This window comes from Dermochelys coriacea, chromosome 3 (assembly GCF_009764565.3).
Source record: "Dermochelys coriacea isolate rDerCor1 chromosome 3, rDerCor1.pri.v4, whole genome shotgun sequence".
NCBI lineage: Eukaryota > Metazoa > Chordata > Testudines > Dermochelyidae > Dermochelys > Dermochelys coriacea.
The window spans coordinates 60,055,166-60,078,914 of NC_050070.1; the positions used below are offsets into that span (position 1 = coordinate 60,055,166).

A 23,749-nucleotide genomic window follows, 5' to 3' on the forward strand; every position below is an offset into this window, starting at 1 on the left:
TACGGTGCCAAAATATTTGGTAGTCCTATGATCTGTGGACAAAATAGGGCATTAATTTAGTTACATTTATATTGTACAGATTATTTGGATTATACAGATTATTTGGGAAACCCATTTATTTTACAGGTAGTGTCCAATAATGGTGATGGTCTAAGGAATCGAAATATGTTAACAGAGACTTTTATGAGCTCTGTGTGAAGGAAAGTTTATGCAGGCAATGGTGCTAGGACAAAGGAGTTAATTCTCCTGAGTGCACAATGTCAGAGTTGAAGCCTATTAAAATAGCAGAATAGGCCTGTAACTGGATTATGGTGGGTTTTAATGTTAAACAAAAACATGAAGTTTTGCAAATCAGGTACCATGACTACTATATGTGAAAGTAAAAGCACAGGAGATGCAGATCTTCATTTTTAGCAGCTAATGATATGGAATGGATGAGCACTTCAAATCGGCTTTTGGTGTTAGACCTATCATTGTCTAGAGTTCTGACTTTGGACAATAACAAAAGCAGGGGGTTGGGACAATGGTAAGAGATGTGTGAGGTAGACAAAAATAGGAGTGAAGGTGTATAGACAAGGAAGTGAAATAACTCGTGTTCCTGAACCATGATTTGAAATCTGTAACTACGCTGAGTAGAGACCAAAAGATGTTTTAAGACATAATTAAAACATCAAGAACTTCAATTAATATAAAAAACCCTAAAACAAACCAACAACAACAAAAAACAGTAAGGAATTCATCTTTATTAGATTACTTAAAAAAAAAAAAAAAAAACAATTAGTGGGCAGAGTTTTGAGAATTGTTCCCCTTCCTGTCCCACATCAATCTTTTGGGAAACAAATGAGGTAGGAAGTGTGTGTAGGCATAGCGACTGTCTGTTAATTCTGGCCTCATAATTAAATTGAGATAATGAGATCAAAGGTGGACAATACTTTTTTTTTTTTTCTTCAAGTTAACGTACATATTTAATAGATCTGTTTGGCTTATAGTAACAACCTATCAGACTATAAAAAAGGTAAAATATACAGTACAGAAGGAAAACTATTAAATTGTAAGCATGACAGTTTTATAGGTTTAGTATTTTTTGGGATCTCCATTAAGACATTTGTTTTCTTTCATTTGGTGTAATAAAGATTCAATTAAAATGTCTGTCATTGTCTTAATGGTTAACATTCCTCTTTTTAAATTGAAATTATCTTATCAAAAATAGGATGGTTGATGTATGAAAAAACATTCTCTGACGGTTATATATATTGTCTGTCTTGTTGTGCAGTGTGGTGATTCATAAGGTCAATCAGCTTTTGTCCATTTTCACCTATATAACATAGTGTGTCATCACGTAAAAAAATGTAGATTGTCTTCTTGGAAATGCAAGAATGATGCTTAGAATTTCCATGCTTGACTCTTTGACGCTATGTTTGGTATGATAATGTAAATAATGTAGAGCATTGATTAACCTGGCTCAGAGCTGAGCTTTCCTTGTTGACTTTCAGCTCTAGAGGCTGTCAAAATACAGGTGGTATGGGGGAAAGATATATTTATTTGTGTGATGCCAGTGGCCAAAGAGCTAACGTGATCCGTGGATGTATAAACAGGGAAATCCCGAGTAAAAATCGGGAAGTTATATTATCTTTGTATTTGGCACTGGTGCGACTACTATTGGAATACTGTGTCCAGTTTTGGTGTCCAAAATACAAAAAAGATATTGATAAATTGGAGATGGTTCAGAAAAGAGCCACAAGAATGATTAAAGGATTAGAAAACATGCCTTATGGTGAGCTCCTTGAGTCTCTGTTTATCTCCCAAAGAGAAGCTTAAGGGTTGACTTACAGTTTATAAGTACTTGCATGAACAGAAATTTGGTTGAGTGCTCTTCAGTCTAGCAGACAAAGGTATAACAAATTTCAGTGTGTGGAAGTGAAGGTAGACAAATTCAGATTGGAAATAAGGTGATTGACGGGAATACCGGATTGGCGGGTAGGGATCGATTTATCGCGTCTAGTGTAGACGCGATAAATCGATCCCTGTTCGCTCTGCTGTCGACTCCGGAACTCCACCAGGGTGAGAGGCGGAAGCGGAGTCAACGGGGGAGCGGCGGCCATTGATCCCGTGCTGTGAGGACGCGAAGTAAGTGATTCTAAGTCGATCTAAGATGCATTGACTTCAGCTACGCCATTCTCATAGCTGAAGTTGCATATCTTAGATCGATTTTCCCCCCCCACCCCCAGTATAGACCAGGCCTTACAGTTTATCACTGGAGGAACAGAGGCCAGAGCTCTTGCCATATACTCAAGTTTTAAAAGAGCACTGAGCTTCAAACTCTCCTTAACTTGGCATCCTGGAGGGGGGCGGGGGAATGATCCCAGTTAGTCTACGGAGGACCAAAAAATTCACAGAGGCTCAGTGTCTCTGTGAATTCTTTGTTTCCAGTGGCAGCGCAGTTATCTCAGGAATTTATGCTTCATGGGATCCCTACTGATGGCTGTCTCAACTCACTTGCCTTTAGTAAGAGGTCAGAAGTTGCAGGGGGAAGCTGCACAAGATCTTGCTAAGATCATTGTGTTGCATGAAAAATCCCATCTGGTTGGGAGACTTGTTATTTGTAGCTGAAAGTGGTCAATCTCCAGCAGTATCCATTCATTACTCGAGCCATAATGTGGTGAGATGTTGTGGAAAGGTTTACTCAGAGTTGGGATAGGGAAAATTATTCTCAGTCCCTCCTCCCTACAGTAGAAATGGGGCAAATCCCACTATTGTTCATTCTTTCTGCAAATGTAGGAACAATGGTTATGATTTGGCCCCTCATATTTAATTTGGCTGCAAGGGGAATGTTTGTGCTGCTGTATGTCTCCTCCAGTCTCAGTTTGAAGCTTTCACTTTCACGGTATCGTGGTAATGTGTATCAGATACATTTAAAGCACTCTGAAATGTACACTGACTGACTGGTAATTTTTTTTTTTTTTTTTTTTTTTTTTTTTTGCTTTTCTCTTTTATCTCCGTCTCCTGGCTACTACAAGAATGTGTTGGGAGTCCCTATCCCTTCCCAAGCTTCTTTTTTAGGGCCTCATCATGGGAATTTTTCCAAAGATGATCTCTCAGCTGGTGAGCGCTTCCTAAGCAGCCACAGAATGAAATAGATTCCTATTAATATCATGCTCACCACAGATTTCTGACTAACAATAAGAATTACAGCACTGGCTCTTAGCAGCAGCAGAAGCTTTGGACTTGTCTGCAGGAGGACTCTGGAAGACAGCACTTTATACTTAGTTCACACTGGGAGAATTCTTTGCAGGACGGTAGAATAGTAGGTTTTTTGGTTTTTTGTTTTTTTTTAAATATTTAGATTCTGTACAAGCTGATGATATTTGTGTGGGAAAGTATCCTTTTTGCCCTGGGAGGTTAGATTTTTTTCAAACTCTCACCATTGGAGCTGGGAAGATGGTGGTAGTGGGAGTTTTACTTGGGATGGGATATGTGAGTAGTGTAGGATAGAGTGGAAAGAAGGAGGAGAGAGTGAAGCTTTTATGCACATGGATAACTTTAAGAACTCTGCCTTCCCTTGACCCCCTCTGACCTTTTCTAAGCAAGTGAATAAAGGTTTGGCTTTATTTTAAACAAAGTTAGCCAATTCCATTTGATATGCTACTTATAACCTAGTGTATATGCAGTTTAAACTTGGGTAGCTGGTGGGGGTTAAATTGATTTTGGATTGTAGGGAAATAGGCTTTTTTTAAATCTAGGTAAGGCCTGATTTTTCTCAACTTTCAGATGCACATGTGCACACCTTTCCATGTCTCTTTCACACTGCCCTACTTTATACTCTGATTAATGCTCTGTCGTATCCCCTTCATGTCCATGAATGTTCTGTCCCCTCCTCTTGCCTCCCTCAGCATTAGTCTCCCATTCTGAGAATGGGGAGCCTTGCTCCCTTTCACAGTTTCATGTGCTTCCTGGTTCTCTACCCCTTTCAAGCCCCAGCTTTTCAGTCCTTTTCTTTTCATGGTCCTCTGATCCACTGCACTTTCCTCTGATTGCCTTTTCAGTATATGTATTTCATCTGTTTCCTGGAATCATTTAAGAAGTGGGTCAGTTTCTATTAATAAAGACTGCTTTTCATACAGTTTAAAAAAAAAAACAAACCCAAAATCAACATCAACAAACCTGAAAGCCACTTCTCAGTACGAAACAAATCTGGATAATATTTTCAGACTTTACAAAAGTGAACAGCTAATATTTCAAACTCTGTCTTATTTGCCAGTCTTCCCCAGGATGAAATGTGGCATGCAAAACTTCAGGGTGATGGGGTTTGTTTTAGGGTACTATAGGAGGCGTTTAAAATCGAATCTAAAAAGGAGCTAGCTTCAACCTTAACTATGGAGTGGATAATGCTGTTCCACAATAGTGGACAATGCAATAATTGGTGGTATTCTCTAAAATTCAATAATTTTAAGGAAAAATCCTATTTCGTATTACTTCCATGGGGAGAAAGGGTTTTATTTAGGGCTATCGATTAATCGCCATTAACTCACATGATTAACTCAAAAAATTAATTGTGATTAATTGCAGTTTTAATCCTCTGTTAAACAATAGAATACCAATTAAAATTCATTAAATATTTTGGATGTTTTTCTACGTTTTCATATATATTGTATTCTGTGTTGTAATTGCAATCAAAGTATATTTTTATTATAAATATTTGCACTATAAAAATAAGAAATAGTATTTTTCAATTCACCTCATACAAGTACTGTAGTGCAGTCTCGTTGTCGTGAAAGTGCACTTTACAAATGTAGATTTTTTTTTGTTTCGTTACATAACTTCACTCAAAACCAAAACAATGTAAAATTTCAGAGCCTACAATTCCATTCAGTCCTACTTCTTGTTCAACCAATCGCTAAGACAAACAAGTTTAACATTTATAGGATATAATACTACCCTCTTCTTCTTTACAGTGTCACCAGAAAGTGAGAACAGGCCTTTGTATGGCACTTTTATAGCTAGCATTTAAAGGTATTCATGTGCTAGATATGCTAAACATTCATATGCCCCTTTGTGCTTTGGCCATCATTCCAGAGGACATGCTTCCATGCTGATGCTTCCATGATGATGCTCATTAAAAAAATGTTAATTAAATTTGTAAGACAATTCTCCCCCAGTTCAATGTCCCTTGCTCTGTTTTACCCCCATTCTGCTATATATTTCATGTTATGGCAGTCTCGGATGATGACCCAGCACATTTTGTGTTCATTTTAAGAACACTTTCACTGCAGATTTCACAAAATACAAAGAAGATACCAATGTGAGATTTCTAAAGATAGCTACAGCACTTGACCCAAGGTTTAAGAATCTGAAGTACTATCCAGAATGTGAGAGGGATGAGTTGTGAAGCATGCTTTCAGAAGTCTAAGTGTTTTATAATTTTTAAAAGCAATATATTTTTGTTGAATGTGAATAAGGGAAAATGTAAAACAAACCCCCTCACATTATTTTTGATTAGTTCTGACAATGTGATGTGTAAGTTAATGTAAGGAAAAACTGAACTAATTTATTAATATAGTATATTCTAAACTTGTCTCTTACGGACCAGTCCATTCCAGTAGCAGGGACCACCATTCTTAAATGTATAAACTACAAATACATCCTTACTCCTCGAAGAAATACTGGGACAGAGATATCATAAATAAATCTAATAAGAAATCTAGAAGATTTACATGAGTCCTTTGGTGTAACTACTGACCCTAGTCTTTGACAGTTGCTTGCAAGACTCTATCTATTGATGTGTCCAATAAATAACTAGAACGTTGGTTCTGTCTCCACTGGATTGATAAATTGATTGTATATTGCTGTGATTTTGGGTGAATTAATAAATTGTTGATTGGTTAAGAATAATCAAGTGTCCTGATTTAAAAAGAATATTCTTTAAGTTAAAAGTTGACCTGAAAAGAATTTAGTGTTAAATTAGTAAGCTAATGCTCCATGGACTCAATAAAAGGGGTTATCCTAGTAGATTCCATTCTGATATTGGCTATAACACTTATCCAACTGGCAAATCTAATTTGTTAGATTTCAGCTTTAAAACCTGTCCCCTTTGCAAATTTGTAAAATTGATTACATTTTCACAACATTTGGTTATTCTACACGGGACACTGAAACTTTTACAGGTTCAGGACATTATTAAAAAATCCACATCCTATTTCTACTTGAGATTTTTTGTTGTTGATATTCCCCAGAAGAGGTGGTAGTTGTCTTTGACTTGCGTAGACTGTACTGGGCTAGACAGAACATAGATTTGAACTCTGTAGGTATTTAAGTATAGGCTTTAAAACTTTTGGGATAAAGAAATTAAGACAAAGTGATTTAGGAGGGAATTGCTAGAAACTCCAACCACCACAAAAAAGGCGGGGAAGGGAGGAGGAATTAAAACATTCACTCAAACTTTTTTTTCTCTCTAAAGCCAACTGCATCTAAGCCTCCAACTGTATCTAAGGGTATGTCTACACTGCAATTTAAAAACCTGCAGCTGGCCCTTGCCAGTTGGCTTGGGCTCACAGAAAATTGCCATGTTTATGGTTGGGCATGGAGTGAAAGGGTCCCAGAGCTCATGCTGCAGCCCGAGCCTGAATGTCTAAAGTTAAACCACAATTAAACAGCCCTTAGCCTAAGTCAACTGGCACAGGCCAGCTGTAGGGTTTTTAAATGCAGTGTAGACATACCCTTGGTGACTGCTGATGAGCTAATGAGACATTTAATGCTTCTAGGATACTGTAAAGGCTGACTTCAGACGTTTAGACCGAGATTTTAAAACCTTTCTCTCCACACCTTACATATTTCACAGATCCTTGAGAGTGATGGTTACTATTTTAGAATTAATTTGATCTGTTTTGTGTGATATTTTTGTTTTGTTCATTTCAATTTCTCTTTTGACTGGTTTCTGCCTTATAGTCAAACCAGGGAATTTACTGAATTGTCTAGATATGAAGCTGCCTGAATAGGAGCAGGAAGGCCTTTAGTGATCTCTTTTGCTGTTTTAATTTTATCTGGAAGTATTTTGTTTAATAATAAACCAATTATTTGTTATGGTTTGTGTGTTCTGTGGGTAAATAGGACAAACTTACTTGCCTGTGAGAAGTCAGAAGCCAGCATGTGAGAGAGTGATTATTCCTTTATCCATAATTGTTTTCTTCCCATGTTTATAGTAGGGTATATAAAGTAACAGCTCACTATATATTTAATTTGTCACCACCACCATCCCTTTTATGGTAAGATATAATGTTCTATATTTTTGTTGATATCCCAGCACCTGTATTTAATTTAACAGCAAACTAGTGAGGTTTGGTAAATGTTCCCTGCAACAGATTGCAATAATATAAATCTCTGCTGTGGAAGTAGATATATTTACCTTGCTACACCAATGCCTGTGGCGTAAATGTTTTTTGTATTGTTCAGTCTGCCTACATGGCATTAGGGGGAAGTGCCAGATAGCAGGATCCACCCTCTCAGTCTCAGAGCTAGAGCCTAATACAAAACAGAATATAGAATGGTTAGTGGGTACTTGACTGCTATAGAAGGAGGGTGTGAGAATAAGTAACTCTTTGTAGGAGATTTTTTGGAGCATGGCTGTTTATAAGTTAAAAGAAAATTTAGTGTATCGATTAAATCAATTGTTGGTTGAAGCAATTTTTGTTCTAGATAAGATGTCAAAAATGGTACTCTAGTGACTGTCCCTATGACATATAAGAATATTTCATTGTTAAATTGAATTAACTATACATGAAAATTGAGTTAGTGCATTTTATGGTAAAACAATGAATGTTGGTGTCTTCTAATTAAACCGCACAGCCGTAAGTAGTGACATGCCAGTACTGGGGTGGGGGGGAGTGAAATACAGCTTTTGAACGCAGTACCAAGAATATTGTGGGGTGGGGATGATGTCTCGTGATGCAGAGTTATTTGGCTTGTAAAAGATGTTTCAAGATTCATAACTACTGATATTTCTGTTAATATGGTAGTTCTAAATGCTGTGTCTATCTGTCTTACCTGGTTTAGGGTTAATTTAGCAAAACATAAATATCCTGCTCTAAGGCAGGGTCAGGCGGAAACGATATGCAAGAGCAGCAGCAACCATGCTGGGGTCATTGCTGTAACTGCATTTATAATTTCTGTGGCATATTTCTAAATGAAACAACCAACTTGTCACTGAAATTCCAGCAGAGGCAAGCACTGTGGGCTCTCTTTCATCACATCTTGGTAACAGATGATGTCAGGTCTCTCTGAACGGACAATTTGCTATTAGGAATGGATTTCCAAGCCCTTGCTGTCCAAACTTTTATGACGGTATGGCAGTAGTTTTCAACCTGCAGGCCGCTTGCGGCCCAGTTAGCACACAGCTGTGGCCCAGCTGTGTGCTTAAAAAAATTCAAAGATTGCCACAATGATTGGCTCACTCCTTGGTCCCGGCAAGGGTGGAGTCGGGGCCACCTGAGGAGGAGATGGCACCATGGAACCCTGCTGGTGCACTCCCTTTTGGTGGAGGAGGAGCTCAGCTGGTATCTATCCAGCCAGCAGCCTGCCGCTTTCTCCCTCCCTGTGCTTCACAGATACACTGAGAGTGCTACTGTCGGGGGAGTGCTGCCTCCTCACTTCTGGGCATCTGTGCCAGAAGCATCTGGAGAAATGGGGAGGGAGTATGTCTCTCTCCCCTCTTCTCTTTCCCCCACCACCACAGCTATGTGTCACCTCTGGAGGGCAGAGGGGAACGAGCATGCTCCAGGCTGCAGTGCACCCTGGGCTGCCTGCAGCAGACATCGCCCGCCTGCCCATCTCCTGCTGGCCATGTCTAGACTTGGAGCGCTCAGCCAGAGTCATTGCAAGGCAACTTGCCTCAACCTAGTTTTGTTGTGTAGACCAGGCCTAATTATTTCTCAGACTGCCAAGTCAGTGGTATAGCTTGTACTAGGGCTTTCGTTTAGATGCAAAATATTTGCAAGTACACATTTCAAAAGAAGCGTTTGTCATCTTAAGAATTCGAGAACCAAGAAAGGTTGAAAACATTTCCAACTATGCGTGGTTTTGTCCTTCCTGAATCAAGTTTTTAGAGGAATTATAAAATTAACTTCAACTAGGATATTTCTAGAATTAATTTGTGATATTTTGTTTAATATTTTCTTTTTGTTAATAATAGAATAAACCATGATTGATGATGATTTTGCTTGGTTTTCATCATGGTATCTCTGAAGTTATGTAAAAATACCTCTGTGACTGAACACTGGGAGCCACACACCTGAGTTGCAGTAAGAGAGGCAAGTCGTAAGAGTTGGCCTACCATTTCTTGCTTCTCTACACAATACATATATATTTTTAGTAATGTTTAAAATACAGTTATTTGGCATCCTGTTTAAAACTACCTCTTTCAACCCCACACTGTCCTGCGGTAGGATCCTCTTTCCCTGATTGCTTGGTTCTCAACTGGGTAGAGTTCTAGGACGCTTGTGTTGTCTTAGCTTTCTAAATGTCATCTACCAGAAGCATTTGCAATAATATAGGAGGATAAATTTGGTGCATGATGCAGACAGGCCCATTTGGACCACCCCTCTATTTTCCCTGTTTGACTGCTTTCTCTGCTTTTCTGAATCTACCATGCATTAATCCTTAGGATATGCTACAAAGCACATCTCTAAGGACTCAGGAGAGCAAGGAAGGGAAAGGGGGGCTGGGGTTGGTGTATAATGTGGTTGGAGTTGGTTGGAAGGTGTTACCTGCCCTTTTTTGTTTGTTTGAGAAAACTGCTGTCTTTTGCTTCTTTAAAAGTTGTTTTGAACTTTTCCAGGGACGTCAAAGTTGCTATTTTATATTTTTTAAAAAGAAAATCTAAATGAAAAATACTAGCAAATTAAAACACTCTTGGAAGCTGTTTTGTCTTATCATGGGTTAGGCACAAGTAGATCAATGTGTCTGAAGCCTCCAGTCAACAGGTTCATGTGGGGTTTGACACAATATAAAGCCTCCTGTGATTTAGGGGATTAATGTGGTTATAACACTGAGTTTCTGTGAGCTTCCTGCCCTAATATTGGTCTAGCTTGTTCCAGTTCTTACCAAAATAAGGTAGTACTGTGGACTTCACCCAAAATTCCTATTCAGGATTATGGGGGAGAGAAGCTTATTAAGCTTATCATCCTACCAATGTTTTCTCCATGCTTGTGTGTTCAAACTAATGAAGCACTTCTCTGTATGTTGTATGTTAAAAGTTTCTTGAACTTAAAGTTGACTAAAAGCGCAACTTAAAGTTGACTTAGAAGCTCCATGTTTCTAGTTTCTTTTGCCAATACTTTGCTGGGTGATGCTTTAACCAAGAGGATGTTTTCTAAATTGGTTGCATTTCTTATTGCTTTGACCTTGTTAGCCAGAAATTAGGACTGTCTTAGGGTGTGGCTTCACTAAAGTGCTTACTCAGATTTTTCCCCAGACACTTCTCCATTTCTCTTAATTGGGGCTCTTAACTCAGGGTGTCCTGTCCTGAGGTATAAGCTAAAACCCAAGAGAGGCTTTAATTTGGGCTGCTAATCCACCGACTTTGCAGTGGTGACACAGGCTGTCACTCAAATGCTGACAATCCTCCAGTGTCCTCCCACAGCTCACTGAGGAAAAAAATCCATAGAGCTCCTCAGCATACTGCAGCACAAAGAAGCATGGAATATATACCCGGAAGTCCTATTAACATGGGTGAGCGAAGCACCAGTGAGGACACAGTAACTTGGGTATGGTTTTGCAGTATGTCTGGGCTAACATAGGTCCTCAGATTTAGGACCTGGGTTAATTCTGCAGTGAAGATACCTCCTTTGTGATGTTTCCATAACACAGATCTTAAAGCAGCAAAGTTATCTCTCCATATAGGATCTAGTCAACAGTGTTCTGTAAGCATCTTCTCTTCACCCTCCTCTCTCCCTTCTGCCCCTCAAAGTTTTTCTTTTGGAATATGCCTTATTTTCCAGCTAGCAAAATTTATACATGCCTTTTTCCCCCCCTCCTGACTACTTCTGCACACTTAAACACCCAACAGTAGACAACACGAAGAAGTATTTTGCTTCTCTTTTAATTAATATAATTTAATTCTCCCGGTTGTGTTCCTGTGTATATTACTGACTTTCTTGAGGAAGCTACTTAACTGCTATGTATCTTGCGTTTCCTTATGTTAAAGGTATAACACCTTCTCATAAGCACTTTGCAAACAAAGCTTGCATGGAAGTTGCTTATGTGTAAAATACTATAAATTTTTGTTACATACATTTTTTTTCTAAGTGTAGATGTGGTGCTCTATTTACTTCAACCTGACATTCCAAGCTATTGTATCGAATTCTAGGAAACTATGATGCACTTTCAGTTGCTGCTTTTGCAGGTACTTAAGCTAGGTTCTTAAATCGTATTTTGTACCTAACTGCCCTTCTGCAGTTTCTAAAAATAGATGTGCAGTTTGATTATTGCTGTTACCATGTATGTAATTGCACAAGCTTGGCTCTTTTGATGACTGCTGTGATGGATCCTGCAGTTCATAAGTGGGTCTGCAATCAGCAGTGTGCAATTCAGATGCAAAAATTCACTGTACATCTCCTCCTGTTCCAAAGGCAGCATTTGTTTCGTGTCTAAAATTTTTACACTTCCTGTGGGTCTCATAATTTGAGACCTGATATGATTAACATCACTGTTGATTGTTGCTCCCAAAATCTATACTAAAGTTGGTGGACACAGAGCATCTTGTTTAAAATTACTTTTTAACTCCTTCTCTACACCATTTTCACACGCTTCCATTTTGAGAATAAATTGTAAGAGAAGAGGAAAATCCACAGGTTCTCCTCTGAAACCCATAAACTTTCTTTCTGCTTGGACTGCTTAAGCATACCAGACAAATGATAATGGTCTTATAGGAGCAGGGAATTGTGTAGTGCCAGGTCACTAGACATGCAAATGTAATGTGTTTTTTTTTTTTTTTCTGGATCCTGATTTATAAAAAAACATATTTTAAATTTTGAAGAGTAGTTATGAAAAAGGATTTCAGCCAGTGGGTGGTTTTCAAACTGTTCACTTATTATTTACTATTCACAGTGTGCGGTTGGCACGTAAGCAACATAATGTCCCTTTTTTGACCCATATGACTAGTCAAAGTTTGGGTACTGTAAATTGTTCTAGTTGGGAGTAGAAATTGATGGAGTGTGATGTTTTCTGTGATGCATATTTATTTACAAGCAATGTACAAAGTTCTGCTTCTCTGAATGCAGGGAGGAAACAAAGGCAAAAGGAAGTGTGTGTTTTTTTTTGTTTTTTGTTTTTTTTTTTTAAACAGGCCAAACTTTTTTCCCCCCCTTTCACTAAACTATGTTGAGTATCAGGTGAGATCATGGAAGGCTGCATTCCCTCTACCCAAAACATTAAAACTGAAGAAATAAGAAGTTAAAGGGAAAGACTTTTATTCTTTTCCACCATCATGTTGTCTACAACATTGAAATTGAAAAACTTTGTGCTCCATTGGGCTTTCACTTCAGTCTTCAAAAATACCCAAAAGGAATCCATTCCCAAACTGATAACTGCAGTGTTAAAACAGAACCTGCCAAATGCATGAAATATGTGACAATCAGATGCATTGATCTTTGGATATAATTGATATAAAAGCATATGAGGTTACGGTGAAAGTTTTTGTTTTAGAGTGAAAATTTGAAGTGTTTGGCATCTATCTAGAGATGGAAGTTGAAAGTCTTAATGGAGCATTGGAGAATATGCTATCAACAGTTGTAGGCAATCTGAAGGTAGATAAGAATGCAGTGTCTTTCCCCTTAGTTCTTATTTCCCTACTTGTGATATTTTTGGGTGAATGGGGTGTGTCCTGCTGCAACCTTAACTGGCACTAAATGTAGTTTTTGTTGAATATATTCTCAGCAGCATTGCTGTTTTCCATTGGTTCTTAAGTCCTTTTTGTAATCTTGAATCTTTAAATGAGTTCTCAAATCTGTTCCGTTAGTAGTTTGTTCAGTTTATTATAGACTGGGCACTAGATGGTACTGCTCTTCTCTCCCCCCTCCTCCCCCACCGTAAATATGATGTAGTTTTTTTTTTTTTTTAATCTCCTCCAGATTTCAATCCACTCCATGTCAGTCTTCACAGTGGGGAATTCCCTGATAGCATGGCAACTGGGTGCAGACCAGACCTTTGCTTTCAGCTTGGGTTTAAGACTGCTCCTCAGGAAGAACTCTCCAAAATTCTGTCTCCAAGTGGCACATGCGACAGACTTCATGTTTCCCTTGGTAGCAGAATTTTCCCAGGATTTTTAGCTGAAGGTCTGTTTCTTCATTGGCTTTAAGGTTTTTCTCAAAATTGCTAAACTAGAAAGTATTATGGCTTTCTGAAGAGGGTTTGAAGGACAGCCCCTCCCTCAGAAATGACAGGCTGCAGGAAGTTGTCTCCCCACTAGCATGTGGGCAAGGTCCATGCCAAGAGTTGAGCAGACTGCTGTGAAACCTGGCTCCCAACTGATGTGTGGACAAGGTGCAAGCTGCATGGAATTTCCCTTCACTGAGACCAGTCTAGAATCAGTGGCATGGAACTGGAGAGAAGTTATGTGGTTTTTTTGTTTTGTTTTTTCTTTTCCTCCAACATCCATAATTCCCTGTAGACATGGATATCCCTATTTTCATGGCTTCCAGAGCAAGCAGGAACAGTTCACGGAAGCCTCCTGAATCTTGGGGGGAAGGCAAGGTCCCCTGCCTCCCTCACCTGTAGCAACCTGGAGGAAGAAATCCATGCTCACAGCCAGCACTTGGGTAAGGTCTGTGATGGGATGGCTGAGAAGGCTTTCAAACAATCTGCCCTTCCTGCAGGCTGTTTTAACTCTGTTCCTGCAAACTTTGATACCAAGCAGTCATTTGTCTCCAGTGGCTCTGGCTTGCTCCTTGTTTTTTGTGGTGAGCCTCTGTTTAGCCCAGATAAAGTAGCAGGGATTGAATTGATTCTTTTCTTGAGAGAGACCTATTTCTTCTCTCCTTCTAGTCTCCTTGGGTCCCATGGGACATCAGAAAGTGGCTATGATTTTTTTTCTCAGGGAGACATGCAGGATACATGTCTGAAGACTGTCTTTTTAATCTCCCTGGTAATGCTCTTTCCACTTCACAGGGCCACCCCCATACTCTCATGCTGGTGAATGATACTGCTCACAATCAGCTCTTAAAAGGCAGCATAAAATCTTAACTCATGAGAATGTCTCCCCTCTAGATTCTCAAAAATGAATGCGTCTAAAGCTGGGGCTTTGATGGAGATAACTTATTCTGATCTAAGGTTCTCAGAGTAAGAGACTTCAGCCAGTAATGTCAAGGCTGAGGTTGCTGTATCCAAGTTTAGTCTGAGTGATGATTTTATTCTCCTGTCTGTGTTTGGCTGGAGTTCTCCCTCAGTTGGTATAAATGTGGTGTTTACTAACGAAACTTCAACCTGCTTAAACTTGCACAGAGTAATGAAGACCTTTTAGGTCTTAAGTACAAGTACTTCCTGATGGGGAATTCCCACTCCACCTTAATTAAACCCTCATAAACAGGTGAGGAAGAATTATACACCTCTTCAACTCTGCAAGGTTTTTGTTTTATTTATTGTTTTTGTGCTCCCCTGGGAAGCCATGATAAGCACGCATGCATTCACATATATAGCCAAACAAAATCAAACCAAAATAACCTAGTTTAAAATAGACTTTCTGTAGTTTTCTTTTAATTTTTTTTCTGGTATTGGACTGGTATTTCACCTGACTCTGATTTGCTGTGCATTCAAAACTTCCAAAGACATGTCCTGAAAAGGTCCAGTCAAAGAAAGTTGAAATTGTAGGCTAACAGCTCATATCCTTCCAGATATGTTGGTGATCTCTTTGAGCACAGAGACAAAATAGTCACAAAGGCTTTAGCCAAAAGAATAAGGCCTCATCCACACCTAAAATTTAGGTCAACCTAGCTGAGTTGCAGAGGGGTGTGAAAAACTCACACTCCTGAAAGACATTTTAGATGGCATAAGCCCTGGTATAGACACCACTAAGTTGACCGAAGAATTCTTTGTTAACCTAGCCACCGCTTCTCAGAGGGGTGGATTTACTACAGTGATAGAAAAACCCATTTCATTACTGTAGCAAGTATCTACATTCGAAGTGTAGCTGCAGTTGTGCCACTGTAGCACTTGTGGTTGTAGACATAGCCCAAGTCACTCCCTCATTTCAATGAGGACCTGGTGAGAGAATCTTCAAACTCCCTTGTCTTAGCAGGCGTTCTTGTTGAAGCTGCTGTTTCTCCAGGCTCCACTGTAGAGATTACATATGAGGAAGGGGGCTATTGCTGTCTTTCCTGAGAGTTGGAATTCTGGGATTCTCTAGAAGAAAACTATCCAACTCCAAAGTCATCTTTTGAGTTGTAAGTTTCTGAAGTCTGAGAAGATCCCCTGTTCCCTTCCCACATATGATACTTCATGGTGGGCCCTCATCTGGGTGTGAACTACCTCAGAAAATGGTGCTTGAGATTCAGGAAAGGCTCCACAGTAGAACTCACTTATTGTCCCTGTGGATTAAGCATGGAAACAAATCTGGTACAATATACCATTTACCTTCTTGGATCTCAACCTATGCTTGATGTAAATTAGCTTCTGTTAGACTCCAGCACTTTGCTGAATCTGGCATTTGCCACCTCTGACTGAAGTGGGGATGCTAATGCTTAAGATTAGGCATGTTCTTAAATACTCTGAATTGGGACCCCTGCTCTCCTTTCAAAGGAGAGGCAATCTGGACGTTTCCTCTCGATTCTGGGAAATACTGTAAAACATTCTTGCATAATAGAAATTCTTCCCAGGGGAATGACTTACGATGTAGTTATAACATCCTTACATTGGGGGTACTAATCTGGTCCTTCCAAAATTGTTTTTATATTCTTTCCACTAACATATCTTACCCATCACACTTCTTCTTTTTTTCAGACTTTTTATTATTCTTTCTATAATCAGAGCTCTATTAATTGGCTAAGATATATTAACACACAATTAAAATTGTGTGCATACTCATAAAAAATTGACACCTTTGGTATATGTGTCTGTGAATAATCGAGTGCTCATTTAAGAGAATGCAATAAAAACAAACATTTAAAAACTAACTAAAATTGTTGCTCCCCTAATTTGTCAGTATTATAATTTTTTCAAAATTAAATATTGTCTAGTTAAAAGCTTGCTTCTAAAGTTGTCAATTTTTAAAAGAATTAGTTTGCATTGTAGCCATTTTCTATTAAACATTTTTAAAGCCAAATTTATAGGCACACGTCCAGAGTTCTTAAAATGCTGTGTACTGTAGCTACGATCTTAAAGCTACAGTATAGATACTGAAATTTAATTATTCCCACACAAATTACGGGACAAAATTCCAGCTGAAGTGCTGAAACACTGTGATTCTACACTCAACAAAGCTTTGCTAGACCTATTTACTTTCTGCCAGGAAAATGAGATGATTTTATCCCAGGATTTCGAAGATGCTAAAATCATTAAAATCTACAAGTGCAAAGGGGACAGACATGACTGTGGCAATTATCATGGCATTTCGCTCCTTTCTATTGCTGGTAAGACCCTTGGTGAGTTGTTGCTGAAAAGGCTTCAGGTTATTGCAGATGATGTACTTCTTGAATCCCAGTATTGTTTTCATTCATCACACAGCACTGCTGAAATATTTACCTTCTACCAGTTACAGGAGAAAGCTGCTGAACAACAAATGCCCGTCTAGTTGCCTTTGTTGACCATAATAAGGCGTTTGATTCTGTCAGATGCTCTGTTCTTTGGTGCCGCCTTGCAAAGTTTGGCTGCCCATCCAAACTAATCAACCTTATCTGCTGCTTCCATGACAACACGCAGGCCCACGTACCAGTTGGTACCGACTCATCTGTCCCTTTCCTGTACCCATGGGGTTAAACAGGGCTGTATGCTTGCCCCTATATTATTTACTTTTGTTCTTGTCTGGAATGCTAGAAGTTACCATACGTACTACCACTGCAGGTGTTGTTCTAACAACACGATTTGATGACTTCTAAACCTCCGCCGATTCAAGGCCAAAAGCAAATCTCACAAAGTGAAGTAAAGGACCTATTGTATGCCGACAACTCAACATTTGTTGCCCTTTCTGATAATGACCTGCAACATTTTGCTGAATTTCTTTGCCCGTGCGTTATCTATGTATTGGCCTCTGTATTAATGTGAAGAAAAGAAGACAGGTACCAACCATCTTCAGACCTCTTCCATCACTGCCAAAAATAAAATTGAACAGCTGCCAATTAAACAATATCAAGTCCTTCAGCTATCTAGGTAGCACAGTTACTGGTGACCTCAACATAGAAAAAGAACTTTCAGTATGGTTAGTCAGCTGCCTCCGTTTTCGGTTGTCTACAAAAAGGCTATGGACAAGATGGGGAGAAGAGGGCAAAGTGTCCATAAAATGCCAAGTTTACAGAGCTGTTGTGCTTCCTTGTCTTCTATAGTCATTGGAGACCTGTGCCCTTTATCATCTTGTTCAAAAGCTTAACTCTGCAGTAATGCCACCTATGCAGCAAGATGGGAATCGCATCTGACAAAATCACCAACAGTGAAGTACTACAGCTGGCAGCCATGCTAAGCATGGAAGCTATGCTAACACTGAGGCAAATGACCTGGCCATGTTTATATGTATGGATAACAATCGACTGCCTGAGGGGTTCTGTATAGCGAATTTGACAGTGGGATGGCCAGCCTTCCTACTGCCTAACTCCGCTACAAGGATTGCCTCAAGCAGCTTGTACAATCTGCTGGGCTGGACTTAATGACATGGAAGGATATGGACCATGACAGGCAAGCTTGGCACTCCATTACGGAGGAAGCAAAATGAACATATTGTCATGCCACCCTTGTCCAACAGTAGGAGGGAACATTAATCACCAACTTGCCCTGGCACGTCTCCTAAGCCCTACATGTGGAAACTGTTATTCATATTCAAGTAGGACTATGACTGGAAATCAGTCATTACATTACAGTCTCTGTGGGGCACTGATGCTACTTTCTTGCGGGCATCACTGAGAGGGTTGTGGTGGGAAAACTGATTCACCTATTCAGTTGAATGCCGCTCCAGCCTGCAGTTTGCTCTTGCATGCCAATCAGAGAGCATTTAGTTCAACCTGCTTTTTGTATCACTATTGTCTTTATGTGAAACTGCCTTGCTCACTGTTATGGCATTAGTGCTTGGTCAGTAGAATATTTGGGTAAAAATGTCCAGAGGTGATGACTTTTCTGAAACATTGAAATTGTGCTCCCTTATAATGAGAGGATCTAAAAATGTAGGTTCATTTCAGAATGCAATAGGTTTCTGCCTATATTGTAGAAAACTTGGTTTTGCAGTACACACTTAAATTATATCCTTGTTTCTAGTTCCTCAGGAGAATTAAGGCTTCATTCTCATTAGAGATTATCAGCTACTAGGCCTACGATTGTATACAGTTTGATCATTTGCATCTAGAAAGTTTTACCTTCCAGATTATTTAAATAAAGCAATGGTTGATTTGAAAAGTTTAACTGGAAAAATAAATGGAGTGTATTTGTGCATGGTTAAGGTTTAGACTGACTAAGAGTAAAAATGCAGAGAGACTGGTATACAATGTGTATACAAGAAGGAAATTTTGAAAGTGTGAATGTTGTCAACCAAATGGCTGATTAGTCTAGTTAACGGTATGCAGTTGTCTTTTTTTCCTCTTCAGTTAGCAGTCTTTTAATAATAATGTGTGGTGTCAAATGTGTGTAGCTACTTACAGAAACACAATGCTTTTTCATTTTGAATCTCATATTCCAGTATTAGTTTAATCAACATGCTGAAAGATGTTACTATATAGTTGTGCACATTCTAAAAAGAAGTCTGTGCTTGAGTCACTAACCTTATTTTGTCAAATGATACTTGAATGATTATATCAATTCAATATCTGGGATACAGTACCATGTTGTTTTACCCTTCTAGTTTTGAATTGATTAGTGACCTGGCTTGAAATCAATACTTACCTTAACTTGTTCTCATTTCAGCTTTGAATAGATCACAATCCAAGAGAGATGGAGGTTATAAAAATAATTGGAGCTTTGATCACGCAGAAGAAAGTGAAGGAGATGCAGAGAAAGAGTAAGGATATTTTTATCTAGGTTATTGAACATAAGTGCTTAATTATAGAATCCTAATTTTTTGTAAATAATTAATAAACTGTAATATATAATAGTGTATGTAGAAAATTAGATCCTTAATTTTCTCTTCAGTAATTTAATACTAATTTAAGAAAAATCTGTTTTGCAAGAACTTGCCATTCTTTATTATTCCCAGACAAAAACATGCATTCAAATGGAGTTAAGATATAAATCAGTAATTTAGGTAAAACAGTTGGCAGAGATGTTGTAATTATCCCCAAAACAAACAATACAAATTCAGGAAATTCAGAGTTAAAGGTTTAAATTTTAAATGAAATCCAAACATGTTAAGTTAAAGACGTATACAGTTAGGATACCCAAACAATCCTAACTCTGTCCTGTAGTGCCTTTCTGCAATAACCATATCAGTATGATTAAAGCATTTTAGTGTTTGTAGTCTCCGGTTAGATTAAACTGGTTTAAAAAAACAAAACAAACTAGATTCTCACCTCAATCCCATGTTGTTCATCACATGTTCTTTGTTCCCTAACTGTGCACTTCCATACCTTGCATGTTTGGTTTGTAATACTTTTTTTTTTTTTAATAATTATCCCATCTTTCTCACATACTTTACCCTAAATTACTGATGTGTTTTTCTCAAACTTAATGTAGCTTTCTGTCTGGGAAATTTCTTGGTTTCCAAAAATTATTACAAAGTTCACACGTAAACAGTAAATGAGAAATCAGAGAGAATGATCTCATGATATTTCTAATTATTTGAAGATGCATAGTATGACTTTTAAATTGCGGTTGAGTGTGTCTGGTGGATAGCGTAGCTTTTTAAAAAAAAATATTTAGAAAGAATGGTCCTTTCTTGGAATTTTAAAAATGAAAGTTAATGTATAAGCTGAAGAATAAAATCTTCTGCTCTAGAGAAACTCATGAAGATCACCCTCTTTCAAACTGGGCACTCTTTCTATTGTTCCCAAAGGGAGTGAAGCCAAGCTGCCCTCAGCAAGCTAATAATCCTCTATGCTATATGGGGGGAAGAACCACTCTGAGGAGTAGTAAATGGAGGAAGTGGCCATTTTTGGAAAGGCAACCTTTCTCAGTCCCATTGATGCCGAAAGGAGATGACAGTCATTTTGGAGGAGGGTAATTTTCATGGAACCTTTTGACGGAGATTGTGCTAGTCCTGCTGAAGAATAATAAGCTTTCATTTATGAATTAAGCAAAATGTGATCTTCAATAAATATGATGATCCATCCTTTTTTTTCCCCCCCAATGTACCCAATATACAAAACTTCAATGAATTTTAACTGTGTGGATAAACTGTGTTTTTATTTATTAAGATCATTCAGTGGGGTCTAAAAAGTTGACAGTAGCTTTCTAAATTGCTTAAAGGACTCCTTCTCTGAATTTCAGAGACATTTTGAAGCAAATCTGTTAGTTTTTAGTTAATCTTTTAAAATGCTGTAATTTTGAAGATGCTATTGTATTTTTATGCCTAGCAAGCAAAGAGGTTGAATTCTTGTTTTAAGTGCCAAATTTAACTATAGAGCCACAAATGAGCCTCCATAATGTCCTCAGCTGGTGTTACATCTTTGCATAGACTCAGGAGCAATCGTTTATTTTCCATCAACCCCAGCGTATGGAGTAAGGTAGTGTAGAAGGCAGACATAGTGTTGCCATCTTTAGTTGGAATAGCAGGCTGTGCTTAGAGATCTGTCAAAAGCATCAAAAAATTACATTTCTTTCTTGAAACAAAGCCATAGACACACAATCCAGTTAATTGTACTGTTGTGTTTTCAAATGCAAAAAATACTCCAAAATGCTTAAGAGTTGAACAGTTATAAGTTGAAAATTTTAAAGGCGAAGAAAGCAGAGGAGGAGAAATGAGAAGCATTTGTGAATCAAAGGGGGGAAAAGATATTTTCAAATGAGATTTGAAAATAGATGTAGAGTCTCTTGGATTGAGAGACCCAAGAATACTGTTCCAGTAGTGTGAGTGAAGGCTTTTATATCAATAGTGGCAAAATTCTGTGGAAGGACAAAAGCAGGCAGAAGAAGCTATGAGGGAAGCAAATACAAGAAAACAACCTCCTTCTCCCCCTTATCCTCCTTCTCCCCCTATGGTATGCATGCTTAACACATGTAGTATATTAAGTTATTAGAAATAGTATGTTCATCGAATGGCAAGCACTTAGATCCCCTTGTTGAAATGGAGGTTTATCAGAAATTTAGAAAAGCCCTCAATAAAAGGTCGTTCTTACAAAATAACACATTATTAATTAATTTCCTTACTGTGCTATTTAACACTTTTTTTTTTTAATTGCCAGTTTTAATAGTGTTGTTTGTTTAATTTTACTGTGAAGTATTGTTTAGTGGTGGCTTTTTTTTTTTTAATTTTTTTTTTTATGCTGGCAGTTTAGTTTTGTGTGTTACTCCTTTTGGAAAATGAAGATACATCAGGAGATGATTTTTTTTTTTTCTTCCAATAATTTCCTACTAGCCTCTTGCTGCCTTCAAAAGATGACTTCTCAGCATAGAATGAGACTTGTATTTAGTGGTAGTCCCATTAAAATCTCTCATGAGTTAGTGGGTAGCACATGTTTTCATAGTGAATCTGTTCTCTAATTTTAAACCAGTGTTTCTGAATGGTTGTACAATCGCACAAAATAGGTCCAACAGACAGCAGTGTAAGTATTGTATGCGTAGTCTCATATTTTCACGTACAATACTTACACTGCTGTCGGTTGGATATCTCACACTTTTGGAGACTTTTGTTTATGAATTTTTCACAGGTTTGATACCACTGATTCATAAGCACCTAGTTTTCTTCTCTTTTGTATAACATATAGAAGCTATTGAGTATTTTAACTGCATTTTTCCTATTCCTCTTCCTTTTTTTTGTATATAATCTATTTTTATAAAGGTGTAGCTCTATATAGGATTCACTGTGTTTAAAAATTCTTTGATAGAAACCATCTTTCTATTTCTGCTTTCCCCATAGTTAGGAGTTTGTTTTATGTGCATCTTACATATGTAGCTGCTGATAGAACCCCAAGCTACATAGAACATAATTCTTCAAATGTAGAGACAAAAGTAGTTGAAGGTTAAGCTTGTTTTTAATTTCTGGGTTTTTGTGTGGTTTTTTTTTTTTTTTGTGAAGGAAAAAATAAAAAATACTAAGAATCTTTGACCCACCTCCTTCCTACATCCCATATCTTAACCTCCCTAATCTTGAGTTCAGAATAAAATATAAATTTTAGGGCTGTCAATGGCAAGACAAATTAAAAAATAGTTTGTGATTAATTGCCCTTTTACTCTCACACTGTTAAACAATGGAATACCAATTTAAACTTATTATAAATATTTTGTATGCTTTTCTACACTTTCAAATATATTGATTTAAATTATAACACAGAATATTAAGTGTACAGTGCTCACTTTATATTTTTATTACAAATATTTGCACTGTAAAAAAGGATAAAATAAATTGTATTTTTCAGTTCACCTCATACAGCTCCATTCAGTCATATTTCTCGTTCAGCCAATCGCTAATACAAACAAGTTTGCTTACATTTATGGGAGATAATGCCTGCTTCTTCTAAAAGTGAGAACAGGCATTCATATGGCACTATTGTAACCAACATTACAAGGTATTTACATGCCAGATATGCTAAACATTGGTATGCCCTTTCATCCTTCAACTTGTAGGCTTTAAAGTTTTACATGGTTGTATTTTTAAGTGCAGTTATGTAAAAAATAAAAAACATAATATTTGTAAGGTTTCAGAGTAGCAGCCATATTGGTCTGTATCCGCAGAAAGAAAAGGAGGACTTCTGGCACCTTAGAGACTAACAAATTTATTTGAGCATAAGCTTTCATGAGCTACAGTTCACTTCATCGGATGCATTCAGTGGAAAATACAGTGGGGAGATTTATATACACAGAGAACATGAAACAATGGGTGTTACCATACACACTGTAAGGAGAGTGATCAGATAAGGTGAGCTATTACCAGCAGGAGAGTGGGGGGGGGGGGAAACCTTTTCGTAGTGACAATCAAGGTGGGCCATTTCCAGCAGTTAACAAGAACATCTGAGGAACAGTGGGGGATGGGGGTGGGGAATTAACATGGGGAAATAGTTTTACTTTGTGTAATGACCCATCCACTCCCAGTCTTTATTCAAGCCTAAGTTAATTGTATCCAGTTTGCAAATTAATTCCAATTCAGCAGTCTCTCGTTGGAGTCTGGTTTTGAAGTTTTTTTTTGTTGAAGAATTGCAACTTTTAGGCCTGTAATTGAGTGACCAAAAAGATTGAAGTGTTCTCCAACTGGTTTTTGAATGTTATAATTCTTGGTGTCTGATTTGTGTCCATTCATTCTTTTACATAGAGACTGTCCAGTTTGACCAGTGTACATGGCAGAGGGGCATTGCTGGCACATGATGGCATATATCACATTGGTAGATGCGCAGGTGAACGAGCCTCTGATAGTGTGGCTAATGTGATTAGGCCCTATGATGGTGTCCCCTGAATAGATATGTGGACAGAGTTGGCAACGGGCTTT

The 23,749-nt window shown here is 38.1% G+C and overlaps 1 protein-coding gene across 15 annotated transcripts in view; it reads left to right on the top strand.

Annotated features, from left to right (window-relative positions):
* SENP6 (SUMO specific peptidase 6) overlaps positions 1-23,749 on the top strand; it is a 167,414-nt gene that overhangs the window by 16,785 nt on the left and 126,880 nt on the right. For 10 of the 15 annotated variants that reach the window (XM_043510533.1, XM_038393819.1, XM_043510534.1 and 7 more), the window contains exon 2: positions 19,081-19,174. In XM_043510533.1, the coding sequence (XP_043366468.1) occupies positions 19,081-19,174 (94 nt within the window). Of the gene's footprint in view, positions 1-10,546; positions 10,720-19,080; positions 19,175-23,749 lie in introns of those variants that run through there. The other 5 variants (XM_043510528.1, XM_043510530.1, XM_043510535.1 and 2 more) reach the window with 5 other exon arrangements.